This window comes from Xenopus laevis, chromosome 8L, assembly GCF_017654675.1.
Source record: "Xenopus laevis strain J_2021 chromosome 8L, Xenopus_laevis_v10.1, whole genome shotgun sequence".
NCBI lineage: Eukaryota > Metazoa > Chordata > Amphibia > Anura > Pipidae > Xenopus > Xenopus laevis.
The window spans coordinates 83,814,063-83,833,302 of NC_054385.1; the positions used below are offsets into that span (position 1 = coordinate 83,814,063).

The following is a 19,240-nucleotide window of genomic DNA, read 5'->3' on the forward strand; positions in this document are numbered from 1 at the left end:
AAAAAACTTGTGCCCCCCTTAAAGTGCTTTTGGATACCATTCAATACAGCAAATTTTCAAGTCTGAAAATACCAGCAGATAAGTGGAAAATAATCATATAATCAATGATACTTCTCTTAAATCCACAATCCTAATAATACTGAAAGTATAGTGGCACTACTGTGAAGCACCTTGAATATTTGCACAGGAGTAATTGGACATGAAGTCTCCTCTTTCCTTGGTTAATCAGAAATGAGGGAGTTGCAGAATTAACGGCCAGCCTGACAAATTGATTTCTGTGGCAGTACTAGTTGAGTTGAGCACACATATATTTCTGAAAGTATCAATAGTTAATCATGCGCAGGCAGTTTGTCAGTCTGTTTTTAAACTAAAGAGGCACAGGCTTTTTCTTAATTAAATGAGTACTATCCATTTGTTTAATTAGATCTATATTTTTTTTATTTTTTAGAGACTCCGCAGATGTTTAATGGGAAAGCCATATATATATATTTATTATATGGGCTCAGTGGAAAAATGTGCCTCTTGCAGACAGCTGTAAATTGCTAAGGCTACAACTTGACTCATTTGTTCTCATATACTGTTTTGGTATCTATACTGTTTGCTCACCTGCTAGCAAATGGCAGGTGAGTTAATATGTTTATTTTCTTGTCTTTCAAGGTATACATGGGGGAGCAATCCCCAAAATCCCAAGTGTTTAAAAGTAGGTTTTGACCATTTTTCTTTTTTGCATTCAGTGCACATAATTCTCTGAGCTTCAGCTTACACTCTGGCCATCTAGTCTACTACTTCCCATTAGCTTCAGGTACAATACATTCACAGTGTGGTAGTAGTACCCTTGGTTTGCATATTAGCAAGTTTAAATCTTGGCATGCATGTGATATCTCTGGCGGTGGGTGGGGGTTTCAGGTGAACAAACATCTTTAAAGTGTATGTGGACTTTTGGCATAAATAAAGCTGCTTTGGGCTGTGGTCAGTGAAACTGTAGCGTGACCTTCTCCGTTTGTACTAACATTGTAAATAGATGACATGTTAAAAGGCTTTAAGATAATCTGACAGAAAGTTAATTTTGCTCTGAACAATGAGCAAGAGAATGAACTCCTGTAAACTCTGAAGAAGGTGGGACAGACCTAGAGTATTGTGGCTATAGTAGTTGAACACCTGTGTGTTTGTGTACTTTTTTATTTGAATGAGTTACATTGCTTTCTGTGTGTGTGTATAATTTTTTTATTTTTTCAACTGAAATTTAAATCCTAAACTGAAATTGGTGATGGCGCAAATGCTGCATAAGAACCTGTCCTAATCTGGGTGGGAGTTTAGTAAGATAATGATCCCAGACACAAGGCAAAGTAACACTGGAGTTTGCCAAAAGGTGAGTTTGTCAGTCAAAGCTCTAATCTCAAATTGAGGTACAAAAAAATTAATCTGGCTAACCTCAATAACATGGATCAATACTTAAAGCCACAAACAGCATATATTACTTTTTATTTTTCTACTTATTCTTTCTAAAGTTAAACCTTCACCTTGTTAAATACTGGGGTGTCATTTGGGTAGTCAGAGTCATGTACCAAGACAATTAGCAGGTGGGAGCCTTATACGTCACTGGTCAGTGGCATGCTCCATTTTCCTCTGCTCACTGTACCTGCACATTTTTCATATTAAAAGGTGTAACGGCCCCTTGGTTAAAAAAACCTGACTTGCACTTATTAATGTATGGTGTTTTGATACACACATGCTTGGGAATAATATTGCACGTAGCCTTGCTCCTGCTCATAGTAAGTGAGGCCCTCAATTATTATACTACCATACAAATAAATATATATATATATATATATCTTACAGAAGGCTTTGTGGAAGGGTAAATATCGGCCTGAATTTGTCACTGTAGTGTGGCATATGAGTCTAGGATCTCTGTGCCTTGAATTCCCCTGTTATTTGACACAGAAGCTTATACCCTGGCCTATAGTCAGTCCTTCATGGCATTTACGGCTTGGGATTGACTTTGACCATATTCTAATAGACTGTGCTGCTGGTAGTGATCTCATAGAATCCTCTTAGCTGTGTGTTCGTGAGCATAGCTATTATTAGCTCTGTTTCATGCTAACACAGCACCTTTACCTCTAAAATGAAAAATGCAACTTTAAACCCCTCATGTTGTGTTCTCTGCAAGCTCTTATGTCACTCTTACTGCTGCAAACACTAATCAATTGACCCTGTGGTCTCCTCTCAGCTACTTACTACATCTCTCATAAAGTGCCCTGAAAATGAGCTGCAGCCAGTGAGTGAAGCTCAAATTACAAGCTATTCTTGTCCTCTTGAAGCTATAAGGAGCATAGCATTACAAGCCCATAAGGTATACTCTGGAACATCTAACTCGATTATCCTAGAGACCTAAGGGTTGCATAGTGAGTAAGATTATGCCTTTCAGTTCTCTGTTTGGTAAATTCTTACAAGCAGATTTTGTTGTCACATAAAAGTGATACAATAAGCAAAAGTCCACCTTGTATTTTCAGAACGTCACAAGAAGTAAGCTTCAATCAGTGGTTTTTCAATTTTATTTTTAGTTCAATCAGTTAATGAAGGCTCCCCTTAGCTAACAGTGAGAGACCTAATGGGTATTCTCCCCATATTTCACCCTAACTGGGTTTAAGACAAAGACAGACGGACACCAGTAAAGAGGTTTGTGAATGCTACAAGTACATGGAAATTTGGTATGCCTTCCTGAAAATTACCTTGTTGAAATGCACATAAACAGAGGGGCTGCGGCATCATTCCAAGTCTAATTTTAAGGGGTTGTTCACTCTCCAAACACTTTTTTCAGTTTCAGTTATTTTCCATGTTGTATTTTTGACCATTTTTCCAGAATTGGAGTTTAAAGGAGACATACTATGTAAAAACCAAGACTGTACCAGTGCATTAAACTCTTAGCTGTAGAAAATATGTGCTTTAAAAAGTTGTGTTTCTGGTTACTCCTTTCTCAGACTGTGAAGGGAAGCCAGCGGCAATCAGCACACTGCACTGTAGGATAGGAACCAATCGGAAGCTAGGCTGACCTCATAGGGAACCAAGGCCTGTCTTTGCTTGTGTGACTGCAGGGCTGTGATTGCTATCCCCCTCCTACTGTGCTTCTGACAGGGACCATTAGGACACACTCACCCCTCATTTGAAACACGGACAGGGACAGTAGCAGATCTATAGGGAGCTCTAATAAAGGGGACATTTTTGAAGATATAATGTATCAATTAGGACAGCTGCCATTAATGAAGCTCAGGGATTCTGCTCACAGGGTCAACAATAAGAAATGTATCAACTAAATGTATCAATTTGGAAACAGTTTACAGCATCAGTGACGCCCCCCCAGAGCTGCTATATAAAGGCCTAAAATGTAACTTTAAACTTCGTTATTAGAAAAACAGTCACAAATAGAAAGTGTTTTTAAAAAATACTTTGTGCTATTTGAATATGAAAACAAATGAAGTGAAAAAAGTGTTGGGAGGTGAACAACCCCTTTAAAGGAAAACTATACCCCCTCTCATAAAACCGATCATATGTAAAATCCTGCTTCATGTAAATAAACCATTTTCATAGTTGTATACTTTTTTAGTAGTATGTGCCATTGGGCAGTCCTAAATAGAAAATTGTGATTTTTTTTTAAAAATAAAAATAAAATAAGGGCTGCTCCTTGGTATCCTTGGATTCTCAATGCACACAAACAAAATGTTGGGTCACATGAGCCAATTAACAGACAGAGTTATATCTTTTGCTTCCACTTATTCCTGTTACAGTTGCAGTATTTCTGGTCAGGTAATCTCTGAGGCAGCACACAGACCATCACAATATGGTGGTTCAAGGCAAGAGATGTAAAAGGGCAATATTTACTTAAATATATATATACCAATTTGGTAAGATTCTTTAATATGCCACTTCATTTAAACGATCTGTTGCTTAATTCATTTTGGGCTCATAGTTTTCTTTTAAGCTTAGTATTCCTACTGATCTGGCAAGGGTTGTTGTAACCGTACAAAAAGGGGGATTGATCGGTTTGCATTCCTCGCCTCATATTTTTAGTGATTCCCGCCCTGCAGGTGCATTCATTTTCAAAGTTTGCATTTGTGTATGTAACTCACTAACTTGCCTCTGTCCTTAAAGTTTAAAACTTATGGGCATGTTTATAAAGATGCATGCAATGCCGTTCTAAAGTGCTGCTATTGTTGTTTTACATGAAATGCACTCCACAAATTGCAATCTGTTGAAATCTCAAAGCCAGTTTTGTTTGTCTTTTTTTTTTGCTCCACATATACCAAAATTCATCATGCAGCTTTATAACTCTGTGTGACTTTAAGTGTCCGTGGGGGGTAATTTATAAACAGTGGCCAAATTTGCTCCTCAACTGTAACTATGGCACCCAATCAGACGATTGCTTTCTGTGTTCAACGTGAAGCTGGCTGAAACAAGCTAATCACGGATTGGTTTCTATTGGTTACTGCCCAGGTGCAAATTTGCCCACTGTTTATAAATGAGCCTCAGTGTATGCTCCTTATAGTTGAACGCCCTAGCAAACAAATGTTATGGTAGAAGCAAGGAACAAGTATTTCATTCTGAACTGTCGTAACCACTATAAGTTGGCACAGTGGGTACTTTTGTGTGAGACACTTTTTTCCCCCTCTTGGTAGAAAAAGTGTTGAAATGACACACCCTGTTCAGATTATTATGTATCCTGGCAATATACTTCCTGTACAGGTTTTGCTTGTTTATCAGGTCTACTAGACAAGGCTGATACTCGGCTATCCTTTTTAATATTCTTTATCAAAGCCTGGGGCTGCACAACCGCAGGCTGGGAAAGATTATGCCAGACACCAGCCTTCTTTGCAGCACTGTGTATCCCTATGTTGTATAAGAAAATTCTGCAGATTAGCTGTCATATAGTGATACAGGAAGTAATAAAGTTAGAATTATGTCTATATCGGAGTTCCTCATGGCACTCTTCCAGCTGCCATTTTCTTTATTAACTGGCTGACCGTGAGAATATTTAGAAAAATATACACAGCACATATTTATTTATAAGCAAAACATCTACAAAAAAATAACTTATATATGAGTGAGTGTATGTATGTACTGTGTGTGTGTGTATATACAGTATATATATATATAGATAGATAGATAGATAGATATAGATAGATATATAGATATAGATATAGATAGATAGATATATAGATAGATATAGATATATATATATATATATATATATATATATATATATATATATATATATAGATATATATATTGTAATTAGTCCACTGTGATAAATTCCTGAGTAATAAAATATAATATACAGTGGCGTAACTAAGGAGTAAAAGGGGGGCCCGGACTGCGGGGTCTGCTTCCTCTATAGCCAACCCAGCCGGTCTCTTGCCTGCGGCGGGAAGCAGAGCACGTCGTCACGGGTGGATAGTGGACGGGGATTCGTATGATTTTCGGGCCATGTATGGAGAGTCCCGACATTTCTCACCCCGCGATCGGACAGGTTAAAAGATTACTTTCTGCCGATAATTTCTCTGCATGTATTGCAGAGATTGTACGTATTGTACGATTATCAGTGGGAGTACATCGGCTGTTCTGTTCTTTTACTACTTATTTGATCTGAATGGTTAGTGGCAGGTCGGGAGATGGGGGAAGTCTGAAAGTTCTAGGATTCGAACGATCGGATCTTTGCATTTGCAGATCTTTGATCTGATTGACAAATCTCTGTACTCAATTTTTCAGGATTCATTGAGGTCTGGCATGGTGGAGAGACTGGCTATTTGCTAATGTGGTGCCACTATTCAAAAAGGGATCTCAGCCTGTAAACTATAGGCTGGATAGTCTGACATCAGTAGTGGGAAAGCTTTTGAAAGGATACAATACTTGACTACATTGCAAATGACAGTGCTATGAGTTCAGCATGGCTCTATGTGTAAGTCATCTTGCCAGGCTAATTTAATTGCCTTTTATGAGGAGGTGGGCAGGAACCTTGACTCTGGGATGGCAGTGGATGTGATCTACTTAGATTTGCTAAAACATTTGATATAGTACCGCACAGAAGATTAGCGGTTAAATTGAGGAATATTGGCTTGGAACATAGTATTTTTACTTGGCTAGAGAACTGGCTGAAGGATAGATTACAAAGAGTGGTGGTAAATGGAACCTTTTCTAATTGGATCATTGTAATTGGTGGTTACCACTGGAATCTGTGCCTTGGTCCTTCGCTTTTTAACTTGGAGGTGGGCATCAACAGTATTGTTTTTGCTGATGGTGCTAAATTGTGCAGAACTATTCGTTCCATGCAGGATGCTGCCACTTTTAATAAAATTGGAAAACTTGGCAGCAAACTGGAAAATTACGTTCAATATTGATAAATGCAAGGTTATGCACTAAGGTAGAAATAAAATTAATGTGAGATATACACTAAATGGCAGTGTGTGTCACGACCGGCACCCAATAACAGAACAAGTGCCAAGCACCCTGGTCTCGGCTCGGCTTCACCAGTAGTGTGACCACCGTTGGGCTTCGGGATGAGCCCTCAGCTTACTTGGGTGCCACCTGGACTTAACGAGGGGTACAAGGGGAGATGTTCTGGCTGGCAAAGGGGCACGGCTGTTAGCAAAGTCTTTTGGGCCGAATGTCACGGTACAAAGGATTAGGCAGGCTGGGTCGAGGCAGGCGGATATCAGAATCGTCAGGCAGGCAAAGGTCAAACCGGGTTGTCAATCAAGGGGTTAAGCTGGTTGTCGTAGGCAGGCAAGGGTCAGGATACAGAATGCAGAGTAGTCAGGGAACAGGCAGGAGTCAAAACCGGATAATCAGGACAAACAGGTACAGGATCAGATGCACAAGGCTCAGAAACCACTAGAAACCAAGTTCTATCACCGGCACTGGCTGGGGGTCAGAATGGGCCTTAAATACAGTCAAAGTTTGTGCCAAAACGTGCGCCTGTACCTTTAAGAGGCGCACAGGTGCGCCGCGCACGCCCTAAGAATCAAAGATGGCGCCTAAAAACCACGCGGCGGGCGACCCCGCCGCACAAGTAATTTTATTACAGTGTGTTCGGGAGGTTATGAAGAAGTATATGGGGATTTTTGTACATAACAGGTTGTCTAATTCCAGGAAGTGTCATTTTGTGGCCACTTAAGCAAATAAAGTGCTGTCTTGCATAAAAACGGGTATTTATTCAAGGGATGAAAACATCATTTTGCCTCTTTATAGGACCCTGGTAAGACCTCATCTGGAGTATGCAGTGCAGTATGAGCTGGAGAAAGTGCAGAAATGTGCAACTAAATTGGTTAGAGAGGGCTGGGAGATTTATTAAAATTAAATTAAGGGGGTATACTACAAGGTTAGGGTTGTTCTCTATGAAAAAATGGCATTATAGACTGGTTCATTGTTACTTTTTATTACTTAAAAAAAGATCCCTGCTATCTGACGCCACCCGTTAGACTGGAGGAAAATAGCTTTCATTTGAAGCAGTGTAGGTGGTTCTTCACAGTGAGGTTGTGGAATGCACTGCCGGGTGATGGATGATTCCGTTAATGCTCTTAAGAGTGGCTTGGATAATTTCTTGGACAAGCAAAATATCAAAGGCTATGGTGATACTAAAATCTACAATTAGTAAAGATATTGGTATATATATTATTTTACAGAGCTGCTCTAAAAATACATGTTAATGTATAGTGTATGTGCGTGTGTATATATAGGTTGGTATAAGGATGTGTATATCTCTGCACTGGGTTTTTTTTTTTTGAGGGGTTAAACTTAATGGACTTTGGACTTTATTCAACCCAACTTAATTGTGTAACTACGTAATCCTTGTGGTAATAGTTTGTGCTTGTCTGAACGAATTTTGTGAAGAATTAAATGGTCGCAGTCTGCTCATGATGCATAAATATGTTTCTTAATTAACTTAATATAATTGAGGTATATAATATAATTTAGAGCTTTTCATTTTGTTGTGTCAGTTTACAAGACTGCTTTATCTTCTGAAAGAAGAAAGGCATTTTCTCATGCAGGCTGCAAGTGGGTGGCACATCTATCCATAGTAGAGATCAACTGGTAACTCAAGTGCTGCTTGTCAGGTCTGGACTTGGATTCAAAATGGGCACTTTGCACACTGCATTTGGCTTTGCAAATTAGGCCAGTTATCTTCTAGTGCAGTCCTAAACAGAACTGGTTTAGTATGCTATGAGTGTTACTTAAACTATGTATCTATGAGATGTGGATAAAACTAAGTGCTACAGATCGTAGATTCTAAAATCTGCATCGCTTTCGGGTTGGGCAGCAGAGGATCGGCTTTTAAAGCTGCCCACTCCATCCCCGCTCGTTTATTAGCCCCTAGGCTGATTAAACTAGGCAAAAAAAAGCATTGATTTTAGTGGTTTTATTGAATTTTAGCGATTTTATTGCATACTGCACTGTTTCTTTGTTACTTGTTTTTGCCCATGGAATTTTGACTTCTATAAGTATATCCATTTTGGTGCCTCTGTGCACCACTTAGTTTGGTAAATCTATGCATATTGGGCATCAAAATGTTCAGTAGACCTCTGGTATTCATATTTAGGATGTATAGTTTTCCTAGGTAAACTTAGGGGCCCATTTATTAAACCTCAAATTTATCTGGTCGAGGTTTTTAAGGGGAAAACTCATATTTTTGTGGAACCCCCCCACCCCCAGAGATTTATTATACCCCAAAGCTGCTAAAAATCCGAATTTGAAAATACTCCTTCTCAAATCTGTTGAGGTCATGTAGAAGTCAATGTCCCTGAAGTTGTTTCTTGACACCGTGATCTGCCCTGGATAATCCGATACAGTCAAGTTTTCGCATCGACAATTCGATAAAGTTGCGTTTTCGGATCGTCCGTCCTACAATACGAATTGCCGTCCGATTTTGCTGCAGTGTTTTTTCGCTCTGACTTTTACGAGAAAAATGATTGATAAATTAGTTACATTTGTGGAAGGGAGTTTGGTCGACTTTGTTTCTATAAAAGAAACTAGATAAATTTGAGTTTTAGTAAATAACCCCTAAAAATTCCCCCCCCCCCCTAGGAAATGACCCTAAAAAAAAACATCTGGCATTGAGTGCAAATGAAATGCAAAATTCTGCTGGCACTGAAATGTTAAATAAACAGCTAGCGATCCCTCAGGTCCATTATTCCAAAACAAAAACTGTGGCAGAAGGACTCACTGATAAGTGACATGTCCCTATACCACATAAAATGCCTTTGTTTTATGCGTATTAGAAGTATTTTAGCTCGCTAGAAAAGGTTGTTGGCAAATCCTTGTTAGCCGGATATTACAAACAGAAAGGAGAGTGTGTTTTAGGCATATTTGAATTCTTACTTCAGCCCTGGACAGGAAGAGTGCAGGGGTGTGCCTGCATAGCTAAGACTTTCTCTTTTGATAACAATATCAACCCAGCTCCCCCCCCCCTCATTCTTTTTGGTTTCCCATGTTACACTGTTTAGGTTTCTCTGCTCAGAAACATAAAGAAACTAAGAAGCAGCTGACCTATTCATCATCCCATTGTGGAACATACGCCATGGATACAAATATGCAACTCTTCCAGTTTCATAAATGCAACTGCCATGCTGTATTAACTGTACTGTCACCTTTCAGTTGAGATCTATATGGAGCTTAGTCGTCAGTACCACTCCACTGGTATTTTTTAATGCCCTGTGAAAATACTCTTTAACAGGCAATATAAGCATATGTATGTAGACCTTTGTTTAAAATAAACAAAGTTTGTTTTCAAAATGATCTGTAAATTTTGACAAAATGCATATTTCCTTTATTCCTATTTTAAAGCACTAACAGGTGGTTTGTGTGTTTTTTTCCCCTTAAACTACCAACCCTTCCCTTAACCAGTCAGCATGAGAACTTGTTAAAATAGAAATAATAAGCTCTGTATAAACAAGCACCATCCTTATTGCAGCTGCTTGTTGTGTCTCAGGTTAACAGATAAGGAAGAGTTTGCTTTACCTGAAAGGGATAAATTGATTTACTGCCTTTGCCTCCTCCTCTGTTTGTGCCGTCTCCTTGATGTTTTGGTTTGTTTTTATTAGCAAGCCAGTTGCCCTCACCACAAGCTCATCATCAAAGTGATTATTTTTCTCCAGTGACTCTTGTAACACCTAGAAAACATTCATTGCTGATCTCACTCTGAATCTATCAGGGTTTAGCATATCTGAAAGTGATTTCATAATAACTCTTCAGTTTGTTTTCCCCCCATGCAGTCTGTAACAAATGTATCTGTATTGTTAATTGTTAAAAAAAAAAATACAGCTTATGAATGTAATACTTCTTTATGTGTGGAATAGCTGTTCATATTAAAAAAAGAAAAAAAAAATATGCCACTAAATTATATTCTATTTCCTGGCAATACCATAACTCTACCCATTTTGTAATTTCTGAGACTGCAACATGTCACAAGCCAGTACATTACAGGAACTACATTTAAAGAAATAATTCTCATTTTAGAAATATCTTTTTCATGAAACGTGCATTGAGCTGGAATGGCAGCGTTTTTCAAACTGCAACTTTAAAAACAATAAACATGATCATACTATCTTAAATTGCAATCAGGTACTACATTCAAGTCCTTTGTAATTCATGATGAGCTAAATTTTTCGCCAAGTTTCGCCGCGAAAATGATGGCCATAGACTTAAATGCATTTCAGCGAATTTTCACCATTTTACAAATCTTTGGCAAAGCGAAACGAGTGAGATTCACCCATCATTATTTGTGATACCTTTAACTGTTTATGATTTGATGATCTTTAAAGCAGACTTGGCTATTTTTCTGTAAGTTCTCTCGGGCTTAATTGTGTTATTCTGTAATGTTATAGGTCCTGCAGCAGGTGCACCCCACTCTTTCTGCTAAAGAAGATTCATTGTACTACGTAGAGGAGTTGATCCTCCAGCTCCTGAATAAACTATGCATTGCACAGCCAAGGACTGTTCAGGATGTAGAGGTAAGTCTTTAATATAATTGCTCATATGAAAACAAAGCCATTCCTTGCGCTTTGCTAGATATGGTCTGCTAATGTAGATTTTTATTTAAAGAATTCAGTGTAGGGATTGGATCATTTACCAACATTATCTGATTCTTTACTCATGGTCACCCTAATCCAACTATTGACACACACTTAATTGTTTGGATTCCAGCTGCGTACCTAGACTGCACAGGGCCCCTTCCCCCACAAAAGAAACTTTGGAGGGGCCTGGCACAATTCAACACTATGGCCCCCCAGCACCAGCCCTCTTGAGTACCCGACTCCCCGACACTCCCAATATGGCTGGGGAAGGTTCTTTATAGTTATAGAGTAAGCAGACCCTGTGGTCTGGGCCCCGTTGAGGGTCTGCTTCCTCTATAGTTAAACCACTGTTGCATGCCCTAACGTTTTTAGTCTAGTTTTTTCATTGCCACAAATAATACTTGGGCTGGAGGAAAAAATTAAAACATATATCATTGAAGTTATAAATAAGTTTTGCTTATTAAGTTTCAGGGCTTTTTCTTTTTTCTTTTGTCTATGTGGTTGTAAGGTGATGGATCCTGAGATTTAAAGTCCCTCTGCTTTCCACAGTGGGTGGTACACAGGTTCTTTGGAATGCAGAATACATCACTTTACAATGAACAAGATGAGGGAGGGGTTGTATTACAATGTGAGGATAAGGAAGTTATTTTTGGAGATTCAGATAGTGCTTATGCAACTTTATTTCACATAACGCTAACTGAAAAAAAGAGTGGTTGAGAACGTTGTTCAATAACCTCTCACAAATAATGGTATTTTATCATGCTGTGTAAAAAGTGGAGTGAAGCATGAATCACTTTCAGCTATTCGGGGGGGTTGCCATTAACTCAATTTCGAGTATTTGAGATTCCCCCACCCCCCAAATGCATTCATTTGAGTTTTTTACATTCAAAATGTTTCATAAATAAGCAAACATTAGAATCGTGAGTTTATTCGATGTAATAAAAACCTCACAAACTCGACCTTTGATAAATAACACCCTTAATCTTCTTTGGAAGTCACTGATGTCTGTCTAGAATTGCATAGCTTATTACACATAAATAATGTATTTCTACATGCATTTATTTATTTTATTTGTACATGAGTGGGATCTTATACCCAGAAATCCATTATTCAGAAAGCTCTGCCTTCCTCTGGATCAACTAGCAGTTAGGCAGATAAAAAAAAAAACTAATAGGTTGAACTTGATAGACGTGTGTCTTTTTTCAACCTTACTTACTACTATGAATTATAGGAAGGCCATGGCCCATGCAGTTCATTTTAAGCAAATAAGTGCAATAATAAACAGTACCTTGCACTTGATCCTAACTACGGTAATCTGCATAAATCCATATTGGTTTCAGACAACGCTATTGGGTTTATTCAATGTTTAAATTATTTTTAGTAGACCTAAGGTATTGAGCTCCAAATGAAAGAAATACCCCTTTTCTGGAAAACCCTGGATCCCATGCATTCCAGATAATAGATCCCATACCTATATGATCAAACCCTTTTCAGTTAAGGAGGCCAGCATCCGGCAAGGAAGTTATAGATTTGCAAAATGTAGAATCATTGGTACAATAGAGACCACACTTACAATACCCACATCAAGGTCATTAATTGCCAAGTCTAAAAGCAAATGACCATGCACAGACCCCTGCAGTACTTCACGAACAACACTGGTCCCATGTTTCATTTACCGCAACTCTTTGTAATATATGCTTCAGCCTGGTCTCTGTCCAAGGATAAATATTATGTTTCAGGTCACTTTTCCTTCATTTAACCAGTACCTGTGTCATGCTGGGTGTGGAATCAATTATCCTGAAACCAGTTATCCAGAAAGCTCGGAATTACGGAATCTGTAGACTGCCATTTAATCAAATAGTTCACATTTTTCAAAATTATTTCCCTTTTCTCTGTAATAATAAATCAATACCTTGTACTTGATACTAAGTTAGCTTTAAATGATCCTTATTGATGGCAAAACAAGACTATTGGGGTTATTTATTGTTTTAGCTGGTTGTTTAGTAGATCCAAATTATGGAAGATCCCTTATATGGAAAAACCCAGTTCCCAAGCATTCTATATAACTGGTCCCATACCTGTACTGTATCAAATGTTTTAGCAATATCTATGTAGATCATATCCACTGCTACCCCAATGGCTAAGTTTCTGTTCACCTCCTCATAGAATTACATTTGTTCTTCATGCTGTATCTCTCTCACCCAGGAATGAACTCTAAATGGGGAACCTAAACACAAAGTACTTTCAAAGACCAGGCTTAGTTCTGCTGGACTGCTGCCAAGGGTTGCAATTCACACTCGGCAGGCGCATTGTTTTACTTTGGCTGAAGGCCGCAAAATATGGGGAATAATTGAATAGCAATAGTATCTATTCTAGGAATCGTTTGTGGTTGTGCTCTCTATAGCCCACAGTCTTATTTTTGTTTTTCCACATGCCTATAGGGATTGGAGACTGGGTTTATATAGCTTGTTACACCATTGAATTGGAGATTATGGCTATAATTAACTTTGCCACATTAGAGATGCCTCCCCCTTACTAAACAGTATAAATAATTCTATTCTATCACACTTGCTGTATGATGTGTCTCTTGTTTAAAAAGCTGTCTGACTTATAGCCTCACTGGCAGCAGTCTGTCTGTGTATATTGATCCAGAGAAGCAATGACACAAAAATGTATCATTTGCCATTTCAGCCACATGAGGGGAAAAAAAACAATACTTTCCGGGGCCAGTGTGATTTTTCCCTATGTTTCTTGACACTTTTTATAACGTCTAATTAAAGGGGTTGTTTACCTTTTGAGATAACTTTTTGTATGATGTAGAGTGATATTCTGAGACAATTTGCAATTTGCTTTAATTTTTTATAATGTTTTTGAGTTACCGGTATTTAGCTTAGGGTCCAAATCACCCTAGCAACCATGCATGGATTTGAAATCATAAAGCCTCTTTTACAATACAGACAGTACTGATTCCCATTCAAGAACTGCTTATGTTTTATGAACTTTAGAGTATGCTGCATCTTTGGTCTGGCTGAGCAAAAAAATATCTTTGTTGTGCAAACTTGGTACTTGTGACTTGTGTAGGAATAAAATGATAGGTTCTATTCCTCTTAATAGTATTAGTTGTACTTTTTTGTATGCCCCAAACAAGTTGTAAAAACATAGCAGAAAGGGCACAGTCTGACCACTATAATGACCTGTATGCCATTTGAAGTTTTATACAACGATCAGAAGGAGCACATCACGTCCGTTTATTTTGGTGAGACCAAGGTTTCAGTCTAACCTCAGATCTTTATCAAAATAACAAACTGTGTCCCAACTGTCCATTAAATAGCCTAGAGTCCAACTCATTATTGCACTGGTGGCTATAATAAATCGGGTAAGCTCTTCTTTTGCATATTTGCATGTACTACACTTTGTTCTGTTTCTGCTTAAAGGAACAGTAACACTACAAAATAAAAGTCTTTGAAAGTCATGAAAATATCATGTACTGTTGCCTTGCACTGGTAAAACTGATGTTTGCTTCAGAAACACTACTACAGTTCATATAAACAAGCTGCTGTGTAGCAATGGCGGAAATTATAAAAAAGTCTATATGACACAGGTTAAATAGTGTATAACAGATAACACCATTATGTTCAACACAGCTTATCTGCTATCTGCTCATGCCTGGATTTGTGGCCAGGCCACAAAGATCCGGCCTAGGGCGGTGGAATTTCAGGGGCAGCATGCCCCGCCACATTTAGATTCAATTCGAGCACTAGAGACACCAGTCTCAGTGCTGCTCCGGACGCGTCTGTGCGCAGATATGCACATGCGCGTATCCATTCACAACAGGAAGGGGAGGTGGACCTGGATGGCGACAAGGAGGGGGCGCATTCAGCAACATGGAGGTAGACACGGATGGGGAAGGAGACAGGGAGGGGGATGAGGGAGAAGACCGGGAAGGTGAGGGGGCGACGACCCGGAGCCAGCCTAGGGCCGCCCACTTTATAAATCCGGCCCTGTATCTGCAGTGTAGCCTAAGCCTTTTCTCTTTTGAATGGCTGCCCCATTGCTACACAGCAGCTTATTTATATGAACAATAGTAGTGTTTCTGAAACAAACACAGCAGTTTTACCAGTGCAGGGCAACACTGCATTATATTTGTATTACTTTAAATCACTTTCATTTTTTTTATGTTACTGTTTGGTAACTGTTGCTGTTTTGGTGCCCGTTTGTCTGATGTTGAGGAGAAGGAAACTGCAGCTTTAGAATTTGCATTCCAAAATATGGCAATTGCATTTCTCATACTGATCAGCTCAAACAACAATTTTAAACTATAATTTTGCTCAAGTTTTTGGCTAATACTTCCTTTACCTATACCTTAATTTATGGTCTGAAACAAGCCAGGAAAACAAAGTAAAGTGATTCACCTCTAATCACTTTGTTACCTAGCAACATGGCAAGTAGCCTACATTATTTATTTTTGATAAGCCTTCAAATGGGCCAGCCAAAAACTATTGCTCTATGAGACTACAATTTTATTGTTACTTCTATTACTTATCTTTCTGTGCTGGCAATCTCCAATTAATATTCTAATCACTTGTTCAAACCACTGTTTAAAATAAGACTCTAGCAACCATATAGCTGCTAAAATATCAAAATAGAGAGCTGCTGAACGCAAATAAGCCACATAACAAAAAAACTGAAGGCTTTTTGCAAATTGTCTGATAATATAAAGTCTACATCATGCTAAAAGTTATTGTGTTCCATTACCTACCCTGCAGTAAATAGTTTCAGGGCCTGGTGCTTTATGTATTTTAACCTAATGTAATGATTTCTTTCATAACTCTTGTCACCCAGGAGCGTGTTCAGAAGACCTTTCCACATCCAATTGACAAATGGGCCATTGCAGATGCTCAGTCTGCCATAGAAAAGCGTAAACGTAGGAATCCACTGCTTCTGCCAGTTGATAAAATACATCCCTCACTGAAGGTAAACCAGCTATTGTTTTTAATTGATACTGGTAGAATAACATTGAATATTGATTGACATTATGGTCATCACCACTGTTGGTTACTGAAAATAATGGATACATCCATATTTATGTTTTAAACTGGTGGCAGCACATGGGCCATATTCTCCACAGGCATATTTTATTGAGCTGCCCAAGATTCACTTAAATAGAAAGTGACCATTTCTGTTGCTATTCTGCTGGCTGAAATACTCTAGAAAAGTGGCTATGATTTTTTTTTAACCCCCAATGCAGCATTTAATTATTTTTTTTAACCATAGTTCCAGTGTTAATGCAGCCATGCCGTAGCAATGCACCTGACTCAATTGTGGCTGATGCGTTAAATCACATGCAGTTAATAAATTGTTTTCTGTTATGAGAAATGTTAAAAAAAAAACAAAAAAAAAACAAATAAAAATGATTGTACAACACAAAAAACACATGCAATTAAACTTGTGCTTTAACGCAAATTGGACACAATTGTGCTTAAAATCCTAGAAACACAAGGTACAGCTAATCAATTTCCCCCAGTTGGCTGCCTTGCAATTAAGATTAACCAGTGAATACTCTGTGCTTTTATAAATATCCATAAAGATGTTATTAATCACTGCCATCATGTGATACACTTTAGCCCTGCAAATGGTGAATCTTTTTTTTTTAGAAAAACTTAGATTGGTCTCCATCACTCAAACAGGACATTATTGTATTAGAGAGGGTACAGAGAAGGGCAACTAAGCTGGTAAAAGGTATTGAAAATCTTAGCTATGAGGAAAGACTGGCCAAATTGGGGATGTTCACGCTGGAGAAGAGGCGCTTAAGGGGAGATATGATGACTATGTATAAATATATAAGGGGATCATATAACAATCTCTCTAATGCTTTATTTACCAGTAGGTCTTTCCAGCTGACACGAGGTCACCCATTCCGATTAGAAGAAAAGAGGTTCCGCCTAAATATTCGGAAGGGGTTTTTTACAGTGAGAGCTGGGAAGATGTGGAATTCTCTCCCTGAATCAGTTGTACAGGCTGATACATTGGATAGCTTTAAGAAGGGGTTGGATGGCTTTTTAGCAAGTAAGGGAATACAGGGTTATGGGAAATAGCTCATAGTCCAAGTTGATCCAGGGACTAGTCCGATTGCCATTTTGGAGTCAGGAAGGAATTTTTACCCCTCTAAGGCAAATTGGAGAGGCTTCAGATGGGTTTTTTTTGCCTTCCTCTGGATCAACTGGCAGATAGGTAGTTAATAAACAAAAAAAAAAAAAAAAAAGGTTGAACTCGATGGACATGTGTCTTTTTTCAACCTTACTTACTATGTTACTATGTTACTATGTAATTCGTGGCATGGTTTATTCTACACATAAGGATTTTTTTAAATCTGCATAGTATTCGAAGATTCCCAATTAGTTTCACAGACAAGTGCATTTGAAATCTCACTTATATTCTCTAAAGAACAATGCCTACCTGTAGCCAAATGCTGAAAAGCTTTGATAACTTTTCTGAGAAATAACCTGTGATAAACAGATCATGTATTGTTTTCCTAAGCCATATTCGCTCTGTAAATGCTCCATTCCAAAACGTGCAATATAGAAATTGTTGTTTTTTAATGTTAAATGGTGGTCTACATGATGTCAGTGTCTTTTATACAACAAATTCACATTAACTTTTGTAATTTTAACACCAGTTTTTTGTTTTGTTTTTAATAATACTAATAATCCTTTTATTATTTAGCAGCCGGGCCCCCGCCCCCCCTCCATACGTCCGAAACCGCCCGGGAATCAGCCCAGAACTGCCTGGAATTCATGCCGCGCAAGCTGCCGGGGGGCCCTGAGGGGGGTGCGGGCATGCCACTGTTATTTAGTCCAAAAATATATTTAATGATATAACAGTATCTGGTCAGGGATGGGCGAATTTGACCCGTTTTGTTTTGCCAAAAATTCGCTGCTGTGAAATGTTGGCAACGCTCATTAAAGTCTATGGGCGCCATTTCCGCGTTAAAACAAGGTGAAAAAATTTGCCCATCCCTACGACTCAAAGCAACAAGATTGGCAATATGAGCCTTCTCCTCTAAATCCCAAAACGTAATAAATCTAGATGTTTAGCCAGAAAATATTCTTCTTATATTCTGGGCAATAACCTTATTTTGTTTATTCTAGGAAGTACTTGGTTACAAAATAGATTACCATGTGTCACTCTACATCGTTGCTGTGCTAGAATACATCTCTGCAGACATTCTGAAGCTGGCTGGAAATTATGTCTTCAACATCCGACACTTCGAGATCACACAACAGGACATTAAAGTGTCCATGTGCGCGGATAAGGTAGGATGAGCATGGTGGTGGTTTTTTGCTACAGTGACATATTGCTGCTAAAAAAGCATACACACTGCTTGCCTTCAAATGTGTGCTGTAGTAGCTGTGCATTATGTGTTAAACTGCATTAAACTAGGAAGCTAGGGAGCCTATTGTATTGGAAGAGGCCCCATATTGGTATTCTTTCCATAGGGGAGGTTATTTAAACAGCATTTCAGAATAGGGATTCGGTGGACTGATGTCCTTGCAAAGAATGCTGTTAAGGAGATTGTGTATTTATGCGGACACCTTGGAGTAGTTGCAGGAAACAAGAAGTCGGCTACAAGTGCCAAGCGTTCTCCTGAGATAGTACAATATTTCCCTACTGGCTTTTGTCAATAGACCCTGCATATGGAATGACTGCAAGCCTACACATTTACTAACTGTAGTGTATAGAGGTCTTGTTTTAACGACCAAACATTTTTGACAGCCATTAAAAAGAAATGTATTGTCCAGAAAATTACAGAGCTGGTACTTTTTTTCTATAGTCATGTGTCAATTGTTTTGCACAGCTTGAAACCCTTGGCACTAGTCCATTTGCTTTTGCAAGCCAATTGTGGGCTGCTATTTACACATTAGTCAGCAGGAGGTGACCCACTGGGATTATCAGTGCATGATATTCTTTCATAGCACTAAAGCTGGCCATACACGGGCCGATATAAGATTATTAGCCCGTGTGTGGGGCCCTCCGACAGGCTTCCCTGATTGATATCTGGCTGAAAGTCAGTTAGATGTAGATCGGGCAGGGGTAAAAATCCCGCCGGATCACTGACCGCATCTGTTTGTTGATGGGGTCCTGCGATCCGACCGCCCGTATTGCTTTAATTATGATCCGAT

At 38.7% G+C, this 19,240-nt stretch overlaps 1 protein-coding gene across 2 annotated transcripts in view; it reads left to right on the plus strand.

The window, feature by feature from the left end:
* sos2.L (SOS Ras/Rho guanine nucleotide exchange factor 2 L homeolog) overlaps positions 1-19,240 on the plus strand; it is a 52,032-nt gene that overhangs the window by 8,412 nt on the left and 24,380 nt on the right. For both annotated transcript variants that reach the window (XM_041573041.1, XM_018230509.2), the window contains exons 2-4: positions 10,872-10,997; positions 15,903-16,034; positions 18,209-18,373. In XM_041573041.1, coding sequence (XP_041428975.1) covers positions 10,872-10,997; positions 15,903-16,034; positions 18,209-18,373 — 423 coding nt within the window. The remainder of the gene's footprint in view (positions 1-10,871; positions 10,998-15,902; positions 16,035-18,208; positions 18,374-19,240) is intronic.